Source organism: Mastomys coucha, unplaced genomic scaffold (assembly GCF_008632895.1).
Source record: "Mastomys coucha isolate ucsf_1 unplaced genomic scaffold, UCSF_Mcou_1 pScaffold5, whole genome shotgun sequence".
Taxonomy (NCBI): Eukaryota; Metazoa; Chordata; class Mammalia; order Rodentia; family Muridae; genus Mastomys; species Mastomys coucha.
In genome coordinates this window covers 99,469,684-99,494,473 of record NW_022196911.1, presented here as the reverse complement: position 1 = coordinate 99,494,473, position 24,790 = coordinate 99,469,684, and the positions used below count along the sequence as shown (strand labels likewise).

The following is a 24,790-nucleotide window of genomic DNA, read 5'->3' as shown; positions in this document are numbered from 1 at the left end:
AAGAGGGTACTAGATCCCCTGAAATTAGAGGTGGTTGTGAGCTGCCATGTGGGTTCTGAGAATCAAACCAGGGTCCTCTGAAAAGCAGCCAGTACTCTTAACTACTGAGCCATTTCTCCAGCATTCTTAAGATGAATTCGGTGATTTTTCTTTTTTCTTTTTTTTTTTTTTCTGATTTTTAAGACAGGGTCTCTTATAGACTATGCCGATCTCAGACTGTCCATGTACCAAGCCTAGAATGACTTTACATTTCTGGTTCTCTTGTTTTCACTTCCCTGTGCTTAATGTGAGGTCGTAGTCAGCCTGTTGTTTACTTATTTATGTTTATTGATTGAGTGATATATAAATGTGCAGGTGTATATGTGGCTACTTGAGCTTGCTACAGCACACAAATAGAGGTCAGAGGACATCTCCTGGGGTTGATTATCTCCTTCCACCATGTGATTTCCGAGGCTCAATCTCAGGTCACAAAGCTTGGCTAAAAGCACCTTACCCACTGAGCTGCCTCTCTGGATCCAATTTATATTTTTCTATGTGGACATATGATTGATGTAGCTCAGTGCATTGAATATGACCATAGGATCATAGACTTGTCTAATGGGGTCAGACTCTCTATTTTTACCATTCTGAAGATGGTTCCAGGGGTGCTTCTGGAAGATGTATTTTATGAGCCTTGAAGAGTCTAACCAGGCAATAGTGCAGATATCCTGAAGCTTAGGGTCCGTAGCTTCTGCCTCAAACTGCAGAGAGAAGGATGCTTTTTAAGAGGTGGCTGCCTGTCCCACCTCTGCTCCCAAGTGTGGCCTTGACCATGCTGACCAAATTCACCCTTACTCAGGCTCTGGCTTCTGCTGTTTTGTCTCAGACACAGTACCTTGTCAGGGTCCTGGAGCTGATGGTCCAGGGTAGCTAACTTGTCAACAGAATTCTTCCACCATCCACAGTTTTGACCCTCGAGCAACCTATCTGCTCCCTAGATGAGGCAAGCTCCTCACAGCGTCCAGCTTTTTTTTTTTTTTAAAGATTTATTTATTATTATATCTAAGTACGCTGTAGCTGTCTTCAGACACACCAGAAGAGGGTGTCAGACCTCATTACGGATGGTTGTGAGCCACCATGTGGTTGCTGGGATTTGAACTCAGGACCTTCAGAAGAGCAGTTAGTGCTCTTACCCGTTGAGCCATCTCTCCAGTCCCAGTGTCCAGCTTTTACAGTGGCTATCCCTGTGCCCCTTCCTGACCAACTCCTGTGCCTCCGTGCTGACTACTATCCCAGCTGCTAACCCCCAGGTCTAAAAAGCACCATCCTGAGACTGTCCCAGTTTTCTGCTCTACCCTACATACAGCAGACACCACTCCCTCCTTAGCTGTCTTTGTTGTTGATGGGGGAAGTCTAGTCACCATCAGCTTTTAAAATCCTGAGAACCATTCAGTCTTTCTTTTTCAGAAGTGTTCTTTGTAAAGCATTGCCTGTGAACCCAGCATTGTGATAGGTGCTAGGGAAACAGTGATGAAAGACAAGAGCCTTTGGAGACAGTCACCAGATTAGAGAACTGATGGTGCACATTGTAATTACACTAGTGCTGAGTGCTGTAGAGGAAGGGTGCAGGAAGTGGGAGCTCCTGGGGTGACTAAGTCTAGCCTAGTCACTGTCCCACATACTCTCTGCCTGTGGCATGGGGTCCCCTTCTGCAGTTGCACATGCCGGCATAATGAGAATGGTGAACAGAAAGTCCAGGCTTTGGAAAATGGTCCAGAGACCACTACATTCCTTAGCCATAGTCCCCTGACACCTAATGATACAGACAGCGTGCTGCTGACTTAGATTCCCCAGTGGCAGATGCTGCTCTGGCATAGATCTCAGGTCAGCGGTGATCTGCTCACAGTTTGAAGGAACAGAGCCAGCCAGATGTGGGGCCTTGAGCAGGCTTATGTGGGAGGGTGGCAGAAGATGTGGGGCCCTGAGCAGGCTTATGTGGGAGGGTGGCAGAAAGAGGCAAGAGAAAAGGGGAAAGGGGTGATCATGCAACTGCCAAGATCCATTTTTGCTCAAGTATTCTTTCTCTACCTCCTCCGTGAGGCAGACACACCCTCAGTGCTCTCTCACTGGAACCTGCCCCCCACCCCAACACACAAACTCTGCTTGTCACTGTTTCTCACAGAGCCTTTCTCTAGAGAGTCACCCCCCAATGGTTGTGTGAGGTCAGTGACTGAACATTTCTTCATAGTCTTCTTCTTCTCAGTGGCTAGAGAAGCAAGTCTCCCTTACCTGTGAGTCCACAGTTGTCCTCATCCCTTCAGGTCCTTCCACCCACCTCTGTTGTTTTACGTTGAAGACATTGGATAACTGGGAGTTAGTCCCTTGGGCTGGCAAGATGGCTCAAGGAGTCAAAATACATGACATGCAAGTCTAGCAACCTCAGTTCAATTCCTGGAACCCATATAAGGGTGGATAGAGAGAACCGACTCCAGAGTTGCTCACATACTTGTGCCTAAACTAGTAGTGATGAAAATAGTCTCCTGTATTTTACGATTCAATGGTGTGCGTTTTTGCTTGACATTACCAAGGAAAATGATAATTCAGAACATCTTAATTTATAGGGTGGGGGTGAGCAGAGAATGTCACTGAATAGGATGATGTGCTGTCTAGGCGATGAGGGGATCTGAGCTGGGGGCTTGTAAAGATGCTTTCAGGTGGTGCCTGGTGGGATCCTAAGGAGTAGTGTCCCCTCCTACTAGGGCTGATACAGGGCAGGATCACCAGGTATGTGTGAGGTCACCAGGATGGCCAAGTGATTCCCAGGAGCTATTTCTCACACCCATTCTCCTCAGGGAATCATCCGGGTTTTGGTGAGCCAGACAGGCTTTGTTTAGACCAGTTTTACATGGTCCCTAGCAGGCACCCTGCCTGACACATCATCCTGTCCCTAGTAGAAGGAAGCACGTGCCTGCTCTGAAAGTCACATGCAGAGGCCGTGGGAGCCCAGTTCTGGAAAGCTCCCCCTATGCCCGAATCAGAATTTGTCTCTCTTGGCTTGAGGAGTCTTGTCACATCTGAATTTTTAAACTGTCTACACCAACCCCTCCGACACCACCGTAGCCTGAACCCCCACCCCCTGTCTGTACCAGCAGGGAGGGCAGTCTTGATTTAGGGGTTGGAAGTAGCAATGTCAGAGCTAGGTTGGTAGCACTTGCCAGAGCAATGGGACAGGTCCTGCCTGCATGACTCATCTCCTTTGTATAGACAGCCACTCAGTGCAGCCAGCCAGCTTCCTTGCCTCTGCTCTCTTCCATGTCTAGGCATAGAAAGGCAGAGAGGGCTTATAGCAGTGAAAAATAGGAACTAAACAATATTCTCATAGGCCTTCTGACTCCAGATCTCCCCAACTTCCCCTGTCAGTGAGCAGCTTCAGGCTCACACAGTAGACCTGTGAGGGTCAGGGAGCAGGATCTACTACTAGGGCCTTCAAGGACCTGTTCAATGTGGGGAACAGAATTAGAAGCAATAATTTAGGTCTAAGCCCACACACCACACCCCCTCACCTCAAATCTCCAAGGTCAAAGAGCCTGAAGTGCTGGGACACCTGTATTTCCACCTGCAAGAGAATCAACTTGCACTCCTTCCTTACACCTTACATAGAAGCTGACTCAAAATGGGTCACAGAGATGTAAGTAAGAGCTAATAAGGCTCTTAGTAAAACCGTAGGAGTAAATCATGGTGACATTGGCTTCATCAGTGGCTTCTGAGATAAAACAGCAGGAGCACAGGCAGAAGAAAAGCTGGCTAAATTAAGCTTCAGAATAAAACATCTCAGAGCTCCAGAAGGCACCATTAAGAAGGAAAAGAGAAGAAGCCAGGCATGGTGGCTCGTGCCTGTGGCTCATGCATGCAGTTCCAGCACTTGAAAGGCCAAGGCAGGAGGCTCTTGCAAACTGCCCTGGGCTATGTAGTGAGCTCTAGACCAACCTGGGCTATAGATACTGTCTCAAAAAGAAAAGGAGGGAGAGAGATAAATAAAGAAATAAAAGATGCCAGGCGGTGGTGGCACACACCTTTAATCCCAGCACTTGGGAGGCAAAGGCAGGTGGATTTCTGAGTTCGAGGCCAGCCTGGTCTACAGAGTGAGTTCCAGGACAGCCGGGGCTATACAGAGAAACAAACAACAACAACAACAACAACAACAAAAAATGAATGAATGAATGAATGAGTGAATGAATGACAACACATAGAATAAGAGAAACTATTGGTCAGTCAGATAGCAAAGTAGCATAAATCAGATGGCTGGAAACAGCAGCTGTGCAGTCCTTACTAAGTACTAGAAGCTGAGTGGAGGGCCAGGTGTCGGAGTGAGACAGCAGGAGTAACCATCCTGTCATTCTCTCTGTTCTTAGTATTCTTGGCATAGGCTTGTAAGTTCATCACTCCAGTCCCTCCTTCCATCATCCCATGTTTCTCCTCCACTTGACACTTTCCCCTGTGTGTGTGTGTGTGTGTCATCTCCTCGTCTCTTGTTTTGAGCCAGGGTCTGTCCTGAAACTTATTGTGTAGACCAGGCTGCTGTAGAATTCACAGAGATCTGCCTGTCTCTGCCTCTAGAATTAAAGGTGTATGCCACTGTCTGTCTCCTCTTCTTATAAAAATATCAGTCCAATTGAATGAAGGACTCACCCTGCTTCAGTACAAGGACATCTGAACTACTTAGTAGGGTTGACTAGCTAGTTAACTAGCTAACAACAAACCATAAGCCCAATTAAAAATGGCAATCTAAAGAGAAGTGCTAATAACCGATATGAAAACATGTCCTCTTGCCATTAGACATTAAGGACATGAAAATCAGAACCACAGTGAGACAGCACTGCACAGACCAGCAAAGTAGGAGGACTTAATGACAAGATTAGAGAGGTTAGAAGGAAACTGCTGGTGAGATGCTCAGCAGGTAAATAAAGGTGTGTCCCACTCAGCCCTAGCAACTGAAACTTGACCTCCGGGGGCCCCCATACAGGGGGAAGGAGAAACCTGACTAAGGTTGTCCTCTGACCTCCATGTGCATGCCCTCCCTCCCAGTAATAGCAACCTTGTACATTGCTGATGTGAATGCAGAATGGGTAAAATGGACTAATTTCATTATATGTGAGCTGTAATGAAATATTTACACTCTTAAAAGGCTACCTCATTCCTTTTTTCTTGTAGAAAGGCAAGAGCTGGATTTCTGAAGATGACTTCTGCCGACCTCCTCAGGAGCATGCTCTGAGGAGTGCTGCAGAGGACTGCACATCTCTGCAGGGGACTCCAGAGTCAAGCACTGCTCTCCACAGGCCCTCTGCCTACGGACCAAGAAAGAGCTGTTCCCTGGGGGCACTAGACAGAGCGTGTGTGTCCTCACAGGGCTGCACAAATGCCCAGCCAGCTCCAGCTCCAGTGGTGACCCAAGACCATAAAAACTTCTGTGTGGTGCACCGAAGGCAAATGGGTAGGTGACTGTAGAGTCCATCCCCAGGGACAGTGTCTTTCAAAGGGCAGCTCTCAGTCCTCTTTGCCATTGTAAACAGGTAGTGTGTCCTTCCAGAGTTAGTCCTTGCTCAGAGTGTGGCGGTAAGGTACAAGGACACTTAGACACGCAGGACAGCACTTGGGGAAGACTGCTTGCTTACATAGTCTCATGAGAGCAGTAACAGGACTGCCTGAGGATGCCCCGCTCTGCCCCGCTCTGCAGGCTCAGCAGGGCCATCCAGGTAGGCTGCCCTATGTCTCAGGAAAACAAGAACAAACAAAAGACCTGATTGCAGAATATAAAAATACCTTTTTGGGGGGGGGGGTATTTTGAGATAGGGTCTTGGTATATAGCCCTGTCTTGCCTAGTACTTACTATGTAGCTGGATTGGCCTCAAATTCACAGCCATCTTTGTTCATTCACCTCTGAAGTGCTGGGTTCAGGTGACTACCACTACTCCTAGCTTATGTCATATATATTGAAATGGAAATATTCTCAATAAGATTATGCTGTGAAACAGGATGGCAAAGCCCAGATAGGTTCTAAAGTCTTGCAGTATCAGCTGCTCAGTGGGCAGAAGCAGGAAGTTCTCACGTGTACAGAACAAAAGACTAGCTTGATTAACTTAACATAATCTTACTTCAAAAAAAAATCAAGACATACTGGAGATGTAACTCAGTGATCAAACACTGACTACAGGTGTGAATCCCTAAGCTCAGTCTCCACTACCATGAGAAAACTAAACCAAGACGTTTAGGATTGCACAGCTCATGGGAAAGCCTTCTCCTGAATGCCAGCTGTTCTGGTGGCTCCTTCTAAAGCCCTTATCCTGGATGGTTTAAGACATAGCCCTAGCAGGGCCTGTCAGGCCTGCTGTCTGTTTCAGCCCTCCATGTGCTGCTGCTTATGGTGTGGTCCAACCTCTGTGCCCTAAAATTCCAGAAAGCATTAAATAACCCTAACTTAATTGTATTAGCTCAAAATATTTTGGTTGGTTGCTTGGTTGGTTTTTTTCAAGACAGGTTCCCACTGTATAATCCTAGCTGTCCTGGAACTCACAATGCAGACCATTTGTGTGCAAACTGAGATCTATCTACTTCTGTCTCCCAGATGTTGGGATAAAGGCCTGCAATACCACGCCCAGCTGGTGTTGTGTTGTGTTGTGTTTTGTTTTGTTTTGTTTTGTTTTGAGACAAGGTCTCACATTACAGCATAGCTTAGCCTGAATATCAACTGTTCAACCTAAATTAGCCTCAAATTTGCCACAGCCCTCCTGACTTAGCCTCTTGAGTGCTGAGATTAGCATGAGTCACCATACCTAGACATTTCCTCTGACACTGGTCTCTATCTTTTCTGATGGTAGAGACTCGACAGAGAATTATGCCAAAGCCTGTTGGCTTCTCTCATGGCTGACGGTAGTCTCTACCCCAGCCAGAGAACCAGTGCTTCATGCATAGACTACTAGGCTGTCAGTCACTCTAGTCTAGAGAGAATTATGTGTCTTTTCAACTCTGGTTGGGGTAATTCCAGAAAAGTAGAGAACAGTGTATGTGGCACATAGGGACTTACTCACCTGCCCGGCTTCTTACTCACACGGTAGATATTTGTGTGATGTGCCCAGCACTGCCTCTGGTGCTAAGAACAGTGTCCTGTCTTCCTAAGACTTACTTCCTGCCCCTCAACCATCATAACACAGGAAAATTGATCAGTAAATGTTTGTGGTCAAATGGTGATACTAGGGGAATGATCCATAGTGGTCAGGGGAGAGAAGTCGTCATAATGTGACGGAGGCCATTCTCACTGATGAGTGACATTCAAGGTGGGAAAGAGGGAGAATGAGGTGATCTGCACTCCAAGCAGGCAGAGGAAGGCTAACAGCGCTCTTCTGGGAACATGCTTGACATGTCCAGAGAGCAGTGATAGCCAGAGTAGAAGGGAGTTAGTGGTTAGTGCTAGTACAAAGGGTGAGGTGTGCAGGGTCGGGGCCTGTGAGCCACAGGAAGTGCTTGGGCCCCTACTATCACTTACTTACATGTACATACATTCATATAAATCCCTGAAAGCGAGTGGGAACAGCCAGGAGGAAGGTGGCATGAGCTGAGGCACAAGTACTACACCCCAGGTGCTCCAGGACTGAGAAGGGAAATGAAGGCTAGAGATGAGGGCTTTGGGGGCCTGTTTGGATTTACCACAAGGTGAGCCTTAGTGGCCCTCAAAAGAGTAGTTTCAATGGCATGAGGAGATGAGAACCCAATGGGACTAGGTTCAAGAAAGAATAGGAACAGGGAGTCCAAGGCAAAGCTGTGGATATTTCCTGGAAGTATGGTAGCAGTTAGTAACAGGAATGGAGGAAAGGTTTGTGAGCATGAGAGGAAAGGGGGCAGCATGCTGATAGGAATGACCCAGTAGAAAGCGGGAAAGGGACAGTACGAGAAAGGAGAGTTGCTGGCGAGATTGCTGTCCTTGAGCCAATAGAGGGAGGGTTGGGAAGTATGGGCACAGATGAGGGCGGGGTGCAGCAGGAGGCCTGGGAAGGAATCTGAGCACTTCCATCTTTTCAATGAATTGTTGGAGGTGAGGTCACCTGCTGAGGGGAGGACAGGTGGTGATGTGCAGAAATAGTCCTTCTAGTTGCAGGATCCCATTTGAAAGCGCCTGGGGCCAGCCTCTGGTGGCAGTCACTCTCCCACACAACACTGGGCACCAGTTGTGGCTTTGAACTCAAAAGGGACAGGCCCATAGTCTAAAGTGCCTCTTTTCTTCTACTAGGGCTATCCAACCCATTCCGGGGCCTCATGAAATTGGGCACAGTAGCCCGGCGAGGAGCCATGGGCATCTGGAAGGAATTCTTTTGTGAGCTGTCCCCGTTGGAGCTCCGCCTCTACCTGAGTGACGAGGAACGTACCTGTGTGGAGAGCTGCTCCCTGCTACGATGTGAGGCTGTGGGGCCAGCACATAGCGATGGACGTTTTGAGTTGGTCTTCTCGGGCAAGAAGCTGGCTCTCCGTGCCTCCTCGCAGGACGAGGCTGAGGACTGGCTTGACCGTGTGCGGGAGGCTCTGCAGAAGGTGCGCCCTCAGCAGGAGGATGAGTGGGTGAATATCCAGTACCCAGACCAAGCTGAGGATGCCCCAGATGCTCCATCGGACAGCCTTCCCCCCTCTTCAACCCTACTCCCAGAGCCTGCAGGTGCCAAGGGTGTGCAGTTGGACTGGACATCTGCCCAGGTTCCAGAGCCAGATGCTATCAAAGAGTCCCTTTTGTACCTGTATGCAGACCGGACTTGGGTCCCCTATATCTTTTCCCTGTCCTTGGAGTCTCTGAAATGTTTCCGTGTGAGAAACAATGAGAAGATGCTAAGTGATAGCCATGGAGTGGAGACCATCCGAGACATCCTGCCAGACACCAGCCTTGGGGGCCCAGCATTCTTCAAAATCATCACGGCCAAGGCCGTCCTGAAGCTGCAGGCCAGGAACACTGAGGAGGCTGCCCACTGGAGAGACCTGGTCCGGAAAGTGCTGGCGTCTTACCTAGAGTCAGCAGAGGAGGCTGTGACACTTGCTGGGAGTCTGGATGAAAACTGTCAGGAGGTGCTGAAGTTTGCTACCAGGGAGAACGGCTTCCTGCTACAGTACCTTGTGGCCATCCCAACTGAGAAGGGCCTCGACTCCCAGGGCTGCTTCTGCGCAGGTGCTGACTGACTCTCCCACCAAGCCCAGCTGCCTGTGTTCTTCCTCCTGTGGAGTCCCCAGTTTGGGCCTCCAACAGTACAGCAGATTGGTGCCTATGCTGCAGCCTCTGCTCCTCCACAGTGGCCTCTGTCACAGCTCCTGCCTGTCTCTTGACACCTCCTAACACTGGGTGGGACCTGTGGGTGCAGTCCTGCTTCCTAGGCCTTCCTGCTTTATTGCTACACAGCATATACTTTTGTTGCAAGAGTAGGGTATAGGATCCTTCCCAAGCATGTGTGCTTGCATGCTTTTGTAAGACGTGCTATCCAGTGCTGTCCAGTAGGGCTTCTGTAATGATGAAAGTGCCTGGGTCTGTGCTTTCCAACTGGAGTTCCAGGTTACATGCGGCCATTGTATGCTTAAAGGCGGCTGTGTAGAACTAAGCTTAATTTTCCATTTACTTAAGTATAAAGGTGACCTCTGACTTTGAGCCACTGTATTGGGCAACATATTGCTCCACAGTTTGAGGGCTCATCCACCCGCATGTCTCACGTAGCCTAGGCTGGCTTTGAATTCTTGGTCCTCCTGCCTTCTACGTACTGGGATTATGGGCATGTATCACTGTGTCCCACTGACACTTTTTTTTTTTAATTGAGATACAGTTTCACTATGTAGTCAAATCTGGTCTTGAATTCTTGCCACCTCGGCTTCCTAAGTAGTGGGATTACAGGCATCTGCCACCACACCTAGTTGGCTTTCCTGTGCTGTGCTTTTCGCTTATGCGTACGAGGCCGTGGGAAGGATTCGGCGGTGTCGGCGTCATCACGGGATCTGACCCTGTGCAGGGCGCAGAGCCGGGTGCTTTGTTTGGATGATCTCATGTTTTCACTCAGTTCATCCTTGTAGACTTAGGAGCTACTATTTCCTCATTTTATATTGTAGGTGAGGAAACCAGAGCCCAAAGCTAGTAGCTTGTCTCAGGCTTCTAGTCTATTCAAGAGACAGAGCTGATGATTGTGTCCTAGAACTTGTGCTCACTGGCATGACACCATCGGGCCTCCCAGTCTCGTGATGTTCCACTGTCTATCTTCCATTGGTACCCCTTCCCACCTGTCCCCAGGATGTGCTGTCTGCGAGAGCTATCAGCTTCCCTATTGCGGGAGAATGGAGCTGAAAGCTGAGCTATCGTGATGGGGTGGACTCCCTAGACCACAGAGGAAAGCTTCAAGTGCCTGGAAGGAAGTGGCCTGTGGCAAGCCTGGCAGGTGGGCTGAGCAGAGCTTCCTGCAGAAAATGCCTGCAAACCTCTGCCTGCCCCTGCACGCGCAGTCCAAACCCATGGGGGAGGCTTCTGTCTGTGGCTGTGTATTATAAGAACTCATTCCTGCCAGCCTGCTGTCGGAGACTGATATACCAAGCAGTTCAGGCGATCTATATACTGCTGCACCATCCAGTGGCCGGGAGGATGCCAACCAGTAATACTTGTGTTGGAACTCACAGTTTACAGGGCACTTGAATTAGTTACACTTTGTAATGACCTCACCAAAGAGCTGGCAGCTGCTAGGTTATACAGTGAGATAGAATGTTAGGAGAGTTGGGTGAAGGTGTGAATGAGGCCACTCAACAGCAAGGAAGCCAGCTCTTGGCCTGAGACCAAAGGAACCTTTTCTCCACACTAGCTTTTTGCCCTGGGCACTCCTGATCCTTGACTCTCTGCTCTCTGGTATGGACAAATGACTTACCACATGGCTAATGCTGTCACTGCCCACTGTCCTGAGATTTGCTGCTGGAGACACAAATGGAGACCATGTTGTGTGTAGGCCATACTGTCCTGCTAGCTTCCTCTCCACCACTCCTTCACTACTAGTCAGGGTCCTAACTTTGTTGCTTTTCTTTCTGAGCCCTGGTGGGAAAGTAGGAGTACAGGTTGGCAGTGGGGAGCTAGTGAACAGAGGTGGCAATGGAGGAGAATGATGACTTTGTGACCAAACCCAACTTTGAGTCACTTAGTCTTGGTGTGACCTGACAGATGTCTTACTGTGAGTTTGTTTTGAGACAGGTTCTTACTGTGTAACCCTAAGCTGACCTCAGACCCAAAGTCCTACCTCAGCTTCCAAGGGTTTCCAGACCCAGCAGTAATCATTTAATAGTATACTGTCATAATTAACAGTTTTTCCAAGTGTACTGGTGCACAAAGTGCAAGCCTTTAATCCCAACACTTGAGAGGCAGATATCTCTGAGTTCAAGACCAGCCTATTCTGAACTGCTTGGTATACCAGTTTTTGCTTTTCTCAAAACAAACAGACAAGCAAAAAAAAAAAAAAAAAAAAAAAAAAAAAAAAAAAACACAAGAGGATTTATTGTAAGTGGTGGGGTTGAGTGGTTGAAAATGTTGTGTATTTATTCCTTGAGAGAGGGGCGGCCTGCAGAGCCGCTTCTCTCCTTTTGTCTTTGTATTGCATGCCTTTCTCACCACAGCGACTCCATGTTCCATGGAGCTGCCCTGGCTCTCACTCACTACTTACTCACCTGCCCTCCATTTCCCTAGGCTGCTCCCGACAGATCGGCTTCTCCTTTGTACGACCCAAGCTCTGTGCCTTCTCTGGCCTGTATTACTGTGACTTCTGCCACCAAGACGATGCCTCAGTGATTCCAGCCAGAATCATCCACAACTGGGACCTCACGAAGCGCCCGGTAAGTCTGTAGGCCAGGCTGCCATTGGCCACGTAGGGCTGCTCAGTGACCGAGGAATGCTCTCCTGTAGGCTGCCGCTGTCTATTGCAGGACTTTGGCTGCAGGGAAGCCAAGATCACTGGTTCAGGACTGAAAGCTTGGTGTCTATCTACAGCCTCTGAACAGGGCTTTGTAAAACTCCTCCTTGCTCCCCAGTGGCCATCTGAGGACAGTACCCTGAAGCTAAGATAGCTACAGAGATGTTCTAGACACTGGCAGTAAGGTTGGTCAGGGAGAAAGTAGGGATGAAGCAGGTTTAATACACTGATAGATGAATAGACATAGGTGGGTAGGAGGAGAGTAAAATGGGCCCGCCAGCAGGCTGCACCCCCTAGTCAGCCTTGCTGTTGCAGATTCTCTGGGGCCAAGCTGACTACACTTGCTACAGGAAAGAGAAAGTATTTTTCTAGGTCATGGTTATTATTTGACACCTACAACCTAGTGAAGCCCAAGGACAAATCAAAATTAGATGTCATCACTGAAGATGACCACTATTCAGTTTTCAACCTGAGTGTGAGTTTTTCAGCTGTAAAATGGCAATGCTGATCTTTAGAATATTGGAGGAGATTCCTGAGTATTTGCTTACGTAAGCATATGGACTCATCTTGTTTTACCACATTTTGTTTATTAAATACTATATTTTGAGTATTTTATTTATCATGTGTGTGTGCTTGTGTGTGCATGCACATGTTATGTGAGTCTGTTCTCTTCCAGTCTATGTGTCCTGGGGACTGAACTGGCTGACTCATCAGGCTTGACCACAGACACCTTAGTTACTGAGCCATCTTTCCCCCCACCCTTTGGTTTGTTTGTTTATTTGTTTGTTTTTGTTCTATAGGCAAGGATGGCCTCTAACTCACAGAGATCTGCCTGCCTCTGCCTCCCTCGAGTGCTGGGACTAAAGGCGTGCACACCCAGTCTGGGGTTCTACTAAGCCATCAGGATGGCCTTTGGGTGCCTTTATTATGTGTACCAAGTGCTTCTGAAGGGGATAGCTTGCTTGTGATAGCCCCATAGTGCCTGTCAGCAGTGCCTTCCCTTCCTTGGAAGCCTGTTAACACCCCCGTCCCTAATCTACTTGTCCAGGGTCCTCCTCAAGAGGGACAGACTTGGCTTTCTCACCAGGGCTTGGACTAGAAACACAGGGAAGCTGCTTGCTTCTGTCAGAGCCTGCGGCTGTACAGTCTTGGCTTTGAATGTGCCCCAGGGTACTGGGATGGTGACTCAGAGGAAACCCCAACACTGGCTTTATTTTGCCCTTCTGGTTTTTTTACCTTGTCTCCACCCCTGCCTTTAAGCATTAAATATTCAACTATGAAGAGGAGAGTAAACGTCAAAATTCAAAGATGCATAAGAGCCTTTAATAGTAAAACAGCTCTCCTAGCATTACACTTCCATGGAGAGCCTCATTCACTGCAGTGGTCTTTGTAGCTCATCTTTTCGCTCTTGGGGACACTGTAGTCCTGTTCTAGTGCTTCTGAGACCAGGAAATAGTCAGTTCTCCCTCAGCAATCGCTGGCCTGAGAAAGACAGGAAAATTCAAAACAGAGAGTAGTTGGCCCAAGGATTTGGGACTCCATTGTTCGCTGCTACTGTGCTGGCTGACCCACTTGTGCTAAGATCCAGCTGGCACCTGGCAGAACGTCAGCCCAGGACCAAGTTTCTGCTTTTGCCTGTCTACTCTTCCATGCCCACAGGATATGAGCAGACTCTGGGGAGCATGAAGCCTCATGGCAGTGCTGGGCAGTGTTCAGCATACATTGCCGGATGTTGTTTCAACTGAGCCTTGCCTAGGGTCAGAGGCAGAGTTGTGGGGACAGCTGGGCTCGGCCTAGAAGATAACAATTGGACCCCAGCCACCAGGGTTAGGCACTGGGATTTGCCCAGACTGGGAGCTGTTACCTCGGGACTCTGGCACATATGAAATGGAATTAACCTATCCATGGGGTAGGGGTGATAGCTGCTGGCAACTGGGAGATAGGAAGTCGGAGGTCTCTCCTGTCCCCAGGTATATTTCCTGAGGATCCCATTATACATTCCCTGACCCTCAGAGGCCGATGGGACCAGGGTAGGCTCTTGCACTGTAGTGGCAGCAGCTCCCATTTTCTGAGGGTGTGCAGCGTTCCAGGCCCTGTGCCAAAGCTTATGTCTTTTAGTCTAAACTCAAAATAATGTCATGAAGTGTGTTTTGATTTTCTTCTAGCAAACCTTAGCTCTTGGCCGCAGAAAAGAGAGTTTCTGGCAGTCCCCATGTGGAGAGACCACTTGTGCTGGCCTCTGCCATCCACAGGAGTTGGACAAGCCACTGGAGCGTCTCTAAGGCTGTTTCCTCATCTATGTAGCAGGCACTGCCACCTCTCCCTAGGGATGGTCCTGAAGATGAGGGAGTACAGAGGGACCACTCGGGTCTGGGTCTGTGGTAGAGAACACCAACAGCTGAGACCCTATAAGCCTGTCCTGAAGTACTGGCGAGAGCTGAGGGCACTTGGGAATGTCACAGAGCTCTGTCTGCTCTGTGGCTTCCTGTAGCTGGAGCTCGGTGGCAGCGGAGTCACCTGGTTCCTGAGTTAGGACCCAGAGGACAGCGTGTTTCCTGTAGGCAGGAAAAGGGGGCTGGGAGGACAGGAAAGTGTGGGAAGTCTGTGAGGCCATGGAAAGGGGACCCTCCCTTGTCTCCACGTGGTCAGAGTCAGATAGCAACAGGGGTTGAGAGTCAGGCTGGTTCAGATATTGACTCAACCATTTTCTGAGCTGTGTGACCTTGGTCAAGGGGCCACAATTGTCTGACCTTATTTCCTGTTCTGTAATGTGAAGAAAGCACCACTCAGTGGGCTCAGGCTTCAGGCAGGTTTGAGCTAGCTAACACATCATCAAGCCAGAAGTCTTGGCTGAACAGGGAAGGTCTTCGTGGATTTTCTTAGGTGTGCCGGCAGGCTCTGAAGTTCCTGGCCCAGATCCGGGCCCAGCCCCTCATCAACCTGCAGCTGGTGAACGCCTCTCTGTATGAGCATGTAGAACGCATGCACCTCATTGGCAGGAGCCGGGAGCAGCTGAAACTTCTGGGGGACTACCTGGGCCTGTGCCGAAGTGGTGCTCTGAAAGAGTTGAGCAAAAGGTGAGCCCTCTTCATGTGCACATGTGCCTACAAGTGGACACACCAGCCAAAACCTGGCAGTGTGTCCACATGGGGGATGCCAGAGCTGAGCTGACAACTTCCCACTGGGCTGTGGGAAATCACTTCATCCTTTCAGGGTAGTTTATGGTTTTGTTCATATGGTCATTCATTTGTTTGTTTAACAAAATTTTATGAGAATAACTGTTCCTGAAGAAGTAAGTGAATATTGTGCTGAGTGAGGCAAGTCCTTCCTTCAGGAAGCCACTGGTGGGCAGCAGGTGAACCAGCAGCACCTCCCATCAGGGCCAAAGGTGGGAGAGAGGATGGATGGTCCAGATGTACAGAGGAAACACATCTGACCTGAAGGGCAGGAAGATACATCAGAAAGGCGTCCTGAAAGGAGTGACTTCTGAAGTGAGACCTGGGAAGTAAATAGAAGTGGAAGAGAGAAAGAGAAAGAGGGTTGGCTGAGAAGTGGCACCCATGGGCTGTGGAGGAGAACACCCACATGGTGCATGGATAGCTCAGTGCCAGCAAACTTCTGCTGAAGAAGGAGAGGAAGTGGGCAGAGTGGTAAAAGGCAGCAGAGAGAAGGATGCTAGCCTGGCTCATCCTGTGGCTGATGTTGTCCTTGGCAGCATTTCTCTGCAGATCATGTGCAATTGACAGCACTCAGGAGGCCCCTCTAGAAGCCCCTTGCTACTGAGCCTGGTCCTTTGGTGCTGAGGGGATAAGGGTGACCTTAAACTTAAGGATAGTCTTTTTTGGTGTTTTTGGTTTTTGGTTTTTGTTTTTTGGTTTTTTTTTTTTTGGTTTTTCGAGACAGGGTTTCTCTGTGTAGTCCTGGCTGTCCTGGAACTCACTCTGTAGACCAGGCTGGCCTCGAACTCAGAAATCCACCTGCCTCTGCTTCCCAAGTGCTGGGATTAAAGGCGTGCGCCACCACCGCCTGGCACAGTCTTTTTTGTTTTGTTTTGTTTTTGTTTTTGAGACAGGGTTTCTCTGTGTAGCCTTGGCTGTGCTGGAACTCACTCTGTAGACCAGGCTGGCCTCGAACTCAGAAATCCGCCTGCCTCTGCCTTCCAAGTGCTGGGATTAAAGGAGTGCGCCACCACCACTGGCAAGGATAGTCTAACAAGGGCTCTCTGTGACTGCCTCATACATCACCAGGCCCTATATTCATGAGCAAAGATGTGGCTCTTTGGCGCTGTTCTCTCTGGGAGTCCTCAGAAAGGCAGTCCTTGGGGAAGAGCAAGATGTGCTGTCCAATATGGAGTCTGTGTCTGCTTTGCTGGCTCTCTGGAGACTAGCAGTTCCTGCAGGCTATTCTTCCCTAGCCCAACTCCCTAGAGGCAGCACAGAGAGCACCATCTGAGCAAGTCTGCTCAGGCCCAGGCATATGCCAGTTCTCCAAGAGCCAGCCTGTGTCTTGGGGATAGATACATCTAATGGTCTCCTGACTCTTGGGGAGATCACAGAGGAATCCTGGCCCTTTTCTGCCCAGAATAGCCAATGAACCCCCAGAGCTTTAAGTCCTTCCAGAGGGCCTAGAAGAACAGACAGCCTTTTGGAGTTTCTGCCACCTAACATCAGCCCAGTACATGGGTCTACTTTTTTCCATGAAGTTGACCCATTTTCTCCTTTCAGAGATTCCATAGGCCAGAACTTCAAAGAATTTTGTGCCCTTGCCCAGGAGTAAAATCTCCATGTCGGAGAAAAGTCTCATTTCCCTTTCTGGCACCCATAGAAACCTGAAGATCTATGTAGACGGGTGACTGCAGTGTGGCTCCTGGGTGCTGGCCCCAGCCACCCTCCTTACCTGCTGACTTGTTTCCAAGCAACCTTTGGTGGGTGCTGAGGCAGCCTATTTCTGTCTGTCTCCATCTCCCTGATTTGCTCTCTGCACCTTGGCACAGCCCTGCAAACCTGCCTGTGGAACTCCTATCTTATTTAAAACTTGTATTTGTATGTGTGTACATAGGGGAAGGAGGTTGCACAGGCCCATGTACACCAGTACAGAGGCCACAGGACTGTCCTGCTCAGTCACTCTGTCTCTGAAGCCAGACCTTGCTATTTTTTTAGCTAGATTGGCTGGCCAGTGAGTCCTTGTGGTCCTGCTTCCTTTGCTCCACAGTGCTGGGGTTTGGGCCACACCCTAGCATTTTATAAAGTAGTGGGGATCCTAACTCAAGCCCTCCTTTCTGTGCAGCAGCACTCTTAGCCCCCTTTAGAGGAAGCACAGAAGAAAAGGGCACAGAGCAGCCCTTACCTGACCTAGACTGCTGTGTGGCTCCAGGAAGTAGTTTTGGTGCTCTGAGCCTGTTCATCCATCCATAAGATGGACCACTGGTCTTGGTTGTCTGCCCTTTCTGAGTTGTGGTGAGGCCCACATGAGGGCTCAGTGTTTGGGCCTTAGCCAGCTACAGACAGGCAGGCAGATGACTGGGTCCACACTATATATGTCCTGAGGAAGGGTTCTCAAGCAAGCCTGAGCAGGAGCTAGAAGATGGAGGAGGCTGGGAAGCGCCCAGGAGTCAGTGTATGAAGGGGTGGCCGAGGAAGAGTGGGCCTTAGAGGAAACAGGTAAGAAGCCCTGGCCATCCATGCAAGTCTCCTAGGTCACTTGGCCTTGGCAGGGCTCCCACCTCCTTCCCTAGGCAATAACTTCTTAACAGAGCATGGTGAGGGTCTCCTCATTGTACAGGTAGAGAAACCGAGGCCAGGCTGTGTCCATCTCTGTATGCCCTTGACCAAGCCTTACAGGAAAACAAGTTGCAAAGCCACACTGAGAATGACAGGCCAAGGATTCATTGACTCTCAAGGAAGGCCCAGGGCCTGCTGGCTCCTAAGACTGGAGAGAGATGACAGAGAAAAGTCTCCATCACATCAGCCCCACACTTCCTGCCACCTCAGTCTTTGTACCCGCTTCCATGTTTTCCTGGCCATAAATGGCAGCTTCCTGTTCCAGAAAGTTGGGGCTTACTGGGGGCAAATTGGAGTCCTCAGCCACAGGGTACAGTGTAGCCTGCCAGGTTGTATGGGTTTTCACCATCCTAGACCCAGATTGGGCTCCCAGACTCCTATGCTCAAGTTCTAGCTCAGATTCTTAACTCTATGACCTCAGGCAAGTCATTTAACCTGTGTTTCCTGTCTTCTCAAGGTGGGAGTTAAAATGGAACTGGCTTCACAGGATTACTACAAAGACTAGAGGCTTAGCCCAGTTCCTGGCCAAGTGTCAGCACTCATCATCATCTTCATCATCGCTCATTAGTCATGTGTTTACAGTGTACTGAGTGTGTTCAGTAAATTATCCAACCCTTAAGACAATCCCTGTCTCCTGGGAGGTTACGTGGCTTGCCCCAGGTGCTGGGGGCTAATCAGTGTCTAGGTAGCTCAGGTGGGAGCTCAGGCAGACTAACTTGACCCCTTGGCCTGCCTGATGACCCAAGCCTGTGCTGCTGGCTAGTAGGCAGGGCTGAGGGGAAGACAGGCAGCCACTGGAAGCCTGACCTTGGAAGCCCTTCTGAGGAAATGCTTGTGTTGTCTTTGCAGGCTAAGCCATAGGAATTATCTCTTGGAGTCGCCTCACAAATTCAGTGTTGCTGACCTCCAGCAGGTGAGCGCACCAGGCTCCCCACCCCTAAATCGTAGACTCACAAGTGGGTTCTTAATCTTGAAGAAATCACAGAGAAATAGCAGAAGGGACACCTGTCATTAACTCAGGCCACCCTTCAGAATGGCTGCTCTCCCATCCTCCATCTCCTCATTCACCGGGGACTCCAGCACCCCAAGGGTGAGAGCAGTTAGGCCTTTCCTTCAAGGGCAGCATCCATGAGTCCTAGCCCCACTCAAACAGCCGGATGCAGGGAGTGCTCCTTGCCAGTGTGGAACCAGGGTTCTGACGTAAGAGCTATGGTGGTGCAGTGGGGCCACCTAAGACTGGTTTCCACTTGCTCCTGCAGATTGCAGAGGGGGTGTATGAAGGATTCCTCAAAGCCCTGATTGAATTCGCCTCCCAGCATGTCTACCACTGTGACCTGTGCACCCAGCGAGGTTTCATCTGCCAGATCTGCCACCACCAGGACATCATCTTTCCCTTTGAGTTTGACACCACAGTCAGGTATGAGTACTACACAGCCAGCTACTCCACGACCACAGTCTGACCAGCACTCTGCTTAACCCTTTGCAGGGACATACTGAACATCCACAGCCACCTCTCGGCCCCTTACTTCCCACCCCTGCTGCATCTTGGAAGTGGGGTGTCTGACTCAGTCTACAAATGGACTAAGGGGTTGACAGTATGGCCCCGGAACACTGACTTAAGGCTTAGCTAAGTGGGCACTACACATTATTAGAAGCCCCTGAACAGGGTATATGCCCCAGTCTTCCCTCACCCCAAGTAAGAGTGGAAGGCTGAGCTAGGGGGATAATCTGGGATAATCCACTCACCTTCAGTAGCTAAACCAGCCAGTATCAGCTCTGGGCCTGGGCTTTTGTCTAAACTGCTCTAATGATGGGCTAGAAGTCACGTAAGCAGTCAAGCAGCACTGGCAAAGAGTGACATGGGACATGTCAGTGGGCATAGAGGTCACTTACAGGTTCAGTGTCTCACGTGCTTTCCAAGAGAATTGGAGGGCAGCATGTGTGGGCACCAGCTGCCAACAGAACTCAGCCCCTCTGGGTTCTGTCCATGGCCCCAGGCACATCTAGATGCCTGGCAACAGCCACCCGTTGTGCTCTCTCCTCAGGTGTGCTGAATGCAGAACTGTCTTCCATCAGAGCTGCCAGGCTGTGGTGAGGAAGGGCTGTCCCCGATGTGCCCGCCGGCGCAAGTACCAGGAACAGAACATTGTCAGTTAACCCTGCTGTCCTGACCTTCCAAGGCCATCCAGCTGGGTTTGTCATCAGCCCAGGCTTCCTGTTCTCCTGTAAGGAAGACTCTCGGGTGTGCCCAGAGCTCCAACCTACAGAGAAGGCGCAGGAAGTCGCATTGATGCCCGAGGCCCCTCACAAACCCTTCTGCTCCGAGAGGAGATCCACCAGGTGCCTCTGCACAGGGCCTGGCATCCCTAGCTGTCATGGCACTTCCCTTAGGGCTATTCATACACACACTGTGGAGATGAAGCCTGGTGAGCATTTTCAAACCATGCTCCTCATTAAAAGGTCTAGTTTTTTAAGGCAGGTTTTTCCCTCTTCATATTTAAACAGAAAATATTTTTTTATTCTTGACCTACCCAAGCCACCCAAGCAGATGGGTAAGAGCAACCCCAGCCCAGAGGCAGGCGTGGAGCTGGGTGGACAGGCCTTTGTAAGGTTGCCTGTCTGTGGCCTGGGTGCCTTTCCTTTGCCCTTTCTGGCACATACTGCCAAGAGTGCAAGTGTCATGTGTCAAATGGCCTGTCATTGTAAGGCTGGTTAGTTTCAGCAACCACCTTTCCCTCCCCTCCTCATGCTCTCACCTGGAAAGCATCCCCTTCCTCTGTCAGAGCCCTTGGCTTACCTAGCTGGGAGTACAGCAGAGCAGGAGCAGGGGAATGACCAGCACCAGCACTGTCAGCACTTTGAGCCTTCCTTGCTCAGGAAGCCCATGACCGTGCCCACCTCATCCCCATAGCCCCTTACCCTGCAGGGCAGAGCAGGCTAGAAACCAGAGAGCTCCAAGCTCCATCTGTGAAGAGGTGCCATCCTTCGGCTGCAGAGCTGGAGGGATTTGCCTGGAAGCTGCCCTGCAGAGCTTCCTCAGCCCTAGTCTCACAAAGCCTTGAGTTCATAATGTTTCTTGAGTTTTCACCTTGCCCAGCAGGACACTGCAGCACCCAAAGGATGTCCTGGGAGCAGGATTGCCCTTAAGAGGCTCTTGGGTCTGATGGGCACATCCTGGGATTGTTTTCAAGTTGATGGTCGTAGCCTTGAGGCATGTAGGGGATGCGCTCTGCTCTCCTCACCTGAACCCTGCAGTCCCTCTGGCTACCCCAGAGCACTCAACGTTGAACCAGAGACCTCGATGGAATGGAGGGCCTCCCTGGAAATGTGCCTGTCATGTCTGGAGGTCACCCCACCCTCCCTGACATGAATGAGCCGAGTCACCTGAAGCTTGAAGAATTGTGCAATAAAACATAGGAGGCAATAAGCAGGCAGAGGCTGCCACATAGTTCATCTGTCCCCACCATGGAAGACAGTGCTCACCAGTGGTTGAGATACCAAAGCCTCCAGTCCACCCAATGAATCTATATCTGTGCGCCACGCCGCACCCCCACCCCTCGCTAGCATTAACACGTTCCCTAAACTACATCCTGACCAGAGTCTCCTTGGTTTGGTTTGGGATCCTGAATGGGCAAGAGTCTGTCCCCTGTGGGCCTATCACATGAGTGTATTCCAGAACCTGCCTAGGTGATGGAGTCCTCCCTCAGCATGCACTGTGAGCATCAGAGCTGTCCCTTGCCCTTAACTAAGCTACTGATGTGCTCAAGTGAAAGACTTGTCCCCACCACAAGAGAGCTCACGTGAATCTCTGCAGTGCCCACACTATTGGAAAAAAATGCTATTTTATGCAATATTCTGACAAGTGGGCCTTGGCAATGTAGAGAAAAAAACCTGCTGCTGTGTGGTATTTGAATGATTTTGCAGTAAAGAGCTGGCCTTTCTAAGTAGTCTTGTTTCTGAATCTCAATCCTGTGGCTCCTGGGGAAACACCAACTGGCTCCCCTTAATCCTGTGCACTGAGCATTTCAGAGTCCATGGAGCACACTTGCTAGACCAAGCAGCAAGGGAGAAGAGGTAAGTGAGAATTTAGGTTGCCCTAGGTAGAGGTGGGCGGCTTTCAGATTTAATCCGAGCATGGAGAGAGGCAAGCAAGGCAAACAGGCCCTGGCTCCTACACTTATGATTAAAGACTCAAGAGACCTGTCTGCCCCTAGCCTTCCCCAGGGGCTCCAGGAGAAGCCCCCACCCCACCCCCCACTGCCCCTGTTAGGACAAAAGAAGGAAACAGATGAATTCCTAGGGAAACCAGGTCCAAGAAAATGGGACAGAAAAAGACAACATCCAGGGCTTCATTTCCTGACCTTGAGGACCTTCAGCCAGCAAGTAGGGTGCTCCTTGGCCATCTTTGAACCCGGTTCTCCAGGGGCCTAGGCTCAGAGAACAGGAAGAGGAACTGGATTTGGAAGTTGGGGGCAGCAGGCCCAGGGGAGGCATCTGACACTTGCGCTGAGGTTGCTGTCTTTCCACCCTTAACACAGTGCCTCTGGGCAGGTTCCCCTTTCTCCCCTCTGTCTAGAAGGGGGTGGGAAAGCTGGAGTTCTCATCCCCAGAAAGGGCCTTCTATAGTGGAAGTCACAAATGAATAAAGTACATGTGCTCATCATCGTTGTTTAACGTATATTTCATTTCACCTTCCCCACAAGCGTGTAATGTCATGAGAGGAATTGAGACCCAGTAAAGCAGTACTCCCATGTCTATAAAGGCTAGCTTGTGGCACAGTTGGGCATCAGGCACTGTAGGGACCAGGACCCGGCTGGTTGGCCAGTGACTAGAGCAACTAAGGTAGGGTGGAGGGCAAGAGCCCACCCCCTCATTTTATGCCTGTGCCTTCCCTGATGGATCCTAAGATACCCACCACAATGTGGACTCCTTAGTGGGCAAGACTAACAAAGTCAAAATATGGAAGAAGAAATTGTGTGTGGGGGGGGGGGGCTGTCCAGCTGAACCCCCAGCCCTGTGACACTAGAGGAACATAGGCCTAGTGTAGATGCTCCCATCTCTGCTCATGAGCCTTCAGCAGCTCCTAATGGAACACCTAATTGGACCGCACACCTTCTTGGAAGGCAGAGAAAATAAACACTCCGGGTCTGGGGCTTACCCTTGCCAGAAACGTTCACAGGCATACCTCATAGTGCTAAGGCTGCTTTCCCAAGAGGCGGGTAGTTTCCAAAATGGGAGGATCCGCAACTACACTCAGGCTGACTGCAGAGTACTGAACGGTGACTCTTCTTCCTCCGACAAGGATGAGGGTCAGTGGGAGTGTAATCTGGCCAGAAGCGGAGAGAAACTGCCTCCCCCGCACATCTCCATCCAGGCCCTGCCACCGCCTCCTCCCCGGAGACAGCCAGGTGTGGCCCAGGATCCCGGGGAAGAGGGGGAAGGGTGGCGTCTCTGCTCCTAGAGCGCTGGCCCGGCCCAGAGGGGACAGGAAGCCAGGACACCGGGGATTGTCTCTTGCAAGCACAGCCCAGCCCCGGCTTGGGAGGAAGTTCTCCGCCGGTTATATTGTTGAACAGGAAACAGGGCATCGCCGGAGCAGGGCTGTGGAGCAGGCAGCGCCGGACGCGGACCCCAAGTGCGTCTGCCGGGACAAGTGGAAGCTAGGCCAGCGGGCGAAAGTTCTAAGGTGCCCGGGCCGGCTGGACTGCGGGAGGAATGGCGTTGGGGAGGATGGCGCTGAGTAGTGGAAGGGCGGGAAAGGTGCCCCCAGGTGGCCGTCTGCACCCTAGAGCCCCGCGCACCGCCTGCCCTTCTTGCCGCACTGGGGCTAAAGCAGTGCGAGCCTGGAGGAGGGCCCGGAGGCCCAAACCCCGGGGAGGAGCTTTTGGCGTAGGGCTGCCTTCTGTCTGGGGGCGAGAGGTGAACCAGCCGAAGTCCCCCAGTGCTGACTTAGGTATTGGTGACGCTATGGCTAGGGACGACCGGGAGCAGAAGATACAGGAGACCTACTGGCTAAGGGTGCGTTCTCGCTTCCAGGGATCCTCCCCGCTCTTGGATCCCTCCCCTTCTCTTCCCTCTCCCGGGATTATGGAAGGATCTGAGGCACAGGTCCCCTTGTCACACAACAAGGAGATACTGCGCTCCTGTCTGTGAGCGTCCTGCAAAGGGACTCTAGTTTTTCCAGGCCCGGACGGGCTGCTCCCAGAGAGGGCCTCAAAGGGCGGAGGTGCCCCAGGAATGAGTAGTGCTCTTAATCTGGCTGCAAAGGGCTCGCAGTTCGTGATTCGGGGAGCAAAAGGCCTCTCTCGGAATGTGCGTGCCAGGACAAGACAGCCAACTGTGCCGGGCATTCCCAGAGAATCGCGCCCGCGGAGCGCAGGGCCTCGAGGACAAATCCCTCCGAGAGTTGAGGGTTCTGAGAAGCAGGACCTATTGACTCTTGGGCTCTGCTTGCTATCCATCAGCACCCTTTCCACGCAGCCCCTTCCTCGTGCCTTTTTTTTCCCCTGAAAACCCAGTCTCTTACATCTCCCAAGGGCCCCCCGGCACACACATTATGGCTTCTCCTCACCCTCCCAGACAAGCTCTATTGGGGACTGGAGACAGCCCTACTAAGTGTTGGCCTCCGCCTCTCCTCTCAGTGTCTCCTGTTTCGCGCGGTTTCTTCAGTCTCAGTCCTTGGAAGTCCCGCGCAGAGATATGGTAGAGACCTGATCTGCTTCCCTCCGCCAGCCCCGCCCATGGGCAGCCTGAGATCCTCCCAGCTAACGTGAGTGCACGGTGGGGGTCCTGGGGAAGGGGGCGTAACCCAAGTGTACACACTCCTAGGATTCTGCTCGCCCAGCTCTGGTCTACCACATCACCATCTCCCAGGGTCAGGATGCTCAGTGACTAAGTTTACACCCCTTCTACCATCAAAGAACTTTTTTTTCGGGGGGGGGGGCGGCGTTTCGAGACAGGGTTCCTCTGTGTAGCCGTGGCTGTCCTGGAATTCACTCTGTAGACCAGGCTGGACTCGAACTCAGAAATCCGCCTGCCTCTGCCCCCCAAGTGCTGGGATTGAAGGCGTGTGCCACC

The 24,790-nt window shown here is 50.8% G+C and overlaps 2 protein-coding genes across 3 annotated transcripts in view; both read left to right on the top strand.

The window, feature by feature from the left end:
* Plekhm1 (pleckstrin homology and RUN domain containing M1) overlaps nucleotides 1–22,374 on the top strand; it is a 50,458-nt gene extending 28,084 nt beyond the window's left edge. Inside the window, exons 6-12 of the mRNA XM_031350457.1 lie at nucleotides 5,191–5,470; nucleotides 8,261–9,181; nucleotides 11,711–11,856; nucleotides 14,817–15,010; nucleotides 18,563–18,626; nucleotides 18,973–19,130; nucleotides 19,759–22,374. Of these exons, the coding sequence (XP_031206317.1) occupies nucleotides 5,191–5,470; nucleotides 8,261–9,181; nucleotides 11,711–11,856; nucleotides 14,817–15,010; nucleotides 18,563–18,626; nucleotides 18,973–19,130; nucleotides 19,759–19,870 (1,875 nt within the window). The 3' untranslated portion in view covers nucleotides 19,871–22,374. The remainder of the gene's footprint in view (nucleotides 1–5,190; nucleotides 5,471–8,260; nucleotides 9,182–11,710; nucleotides 11,857–14,816; nucleotides 15,011–18,562; nucleotides 18,627–18,972; nucleotides 19,131–19,758) is intronic.
* A 605-nt stretch (nucleotides 22,375–22,979) lies between these two features.
* The window catches only part of Arhgap27 (Rho GTPase activating protein 27), a 31,581-nt gene continuing 29,770 nt past the window's right edge, over nucleotides 22,980–24,790 (top strand). Inside the window, exons 1-2 of one of the 2 annotated variants that reach the window (XM_031350458.1) lie at nucleotides 22,980–23,399; nucleotides 24,355–24,482. The gene's annotated coding sequence lies outside the window, so the exon portion shown is untranslated. The remainder of the gene's footprint in view (nucleotides 23,400–24,354; nucleotides 24,483–24,790) is intronic. The other variant, XM_031350459.1, reaches the window with a different exon arrangement.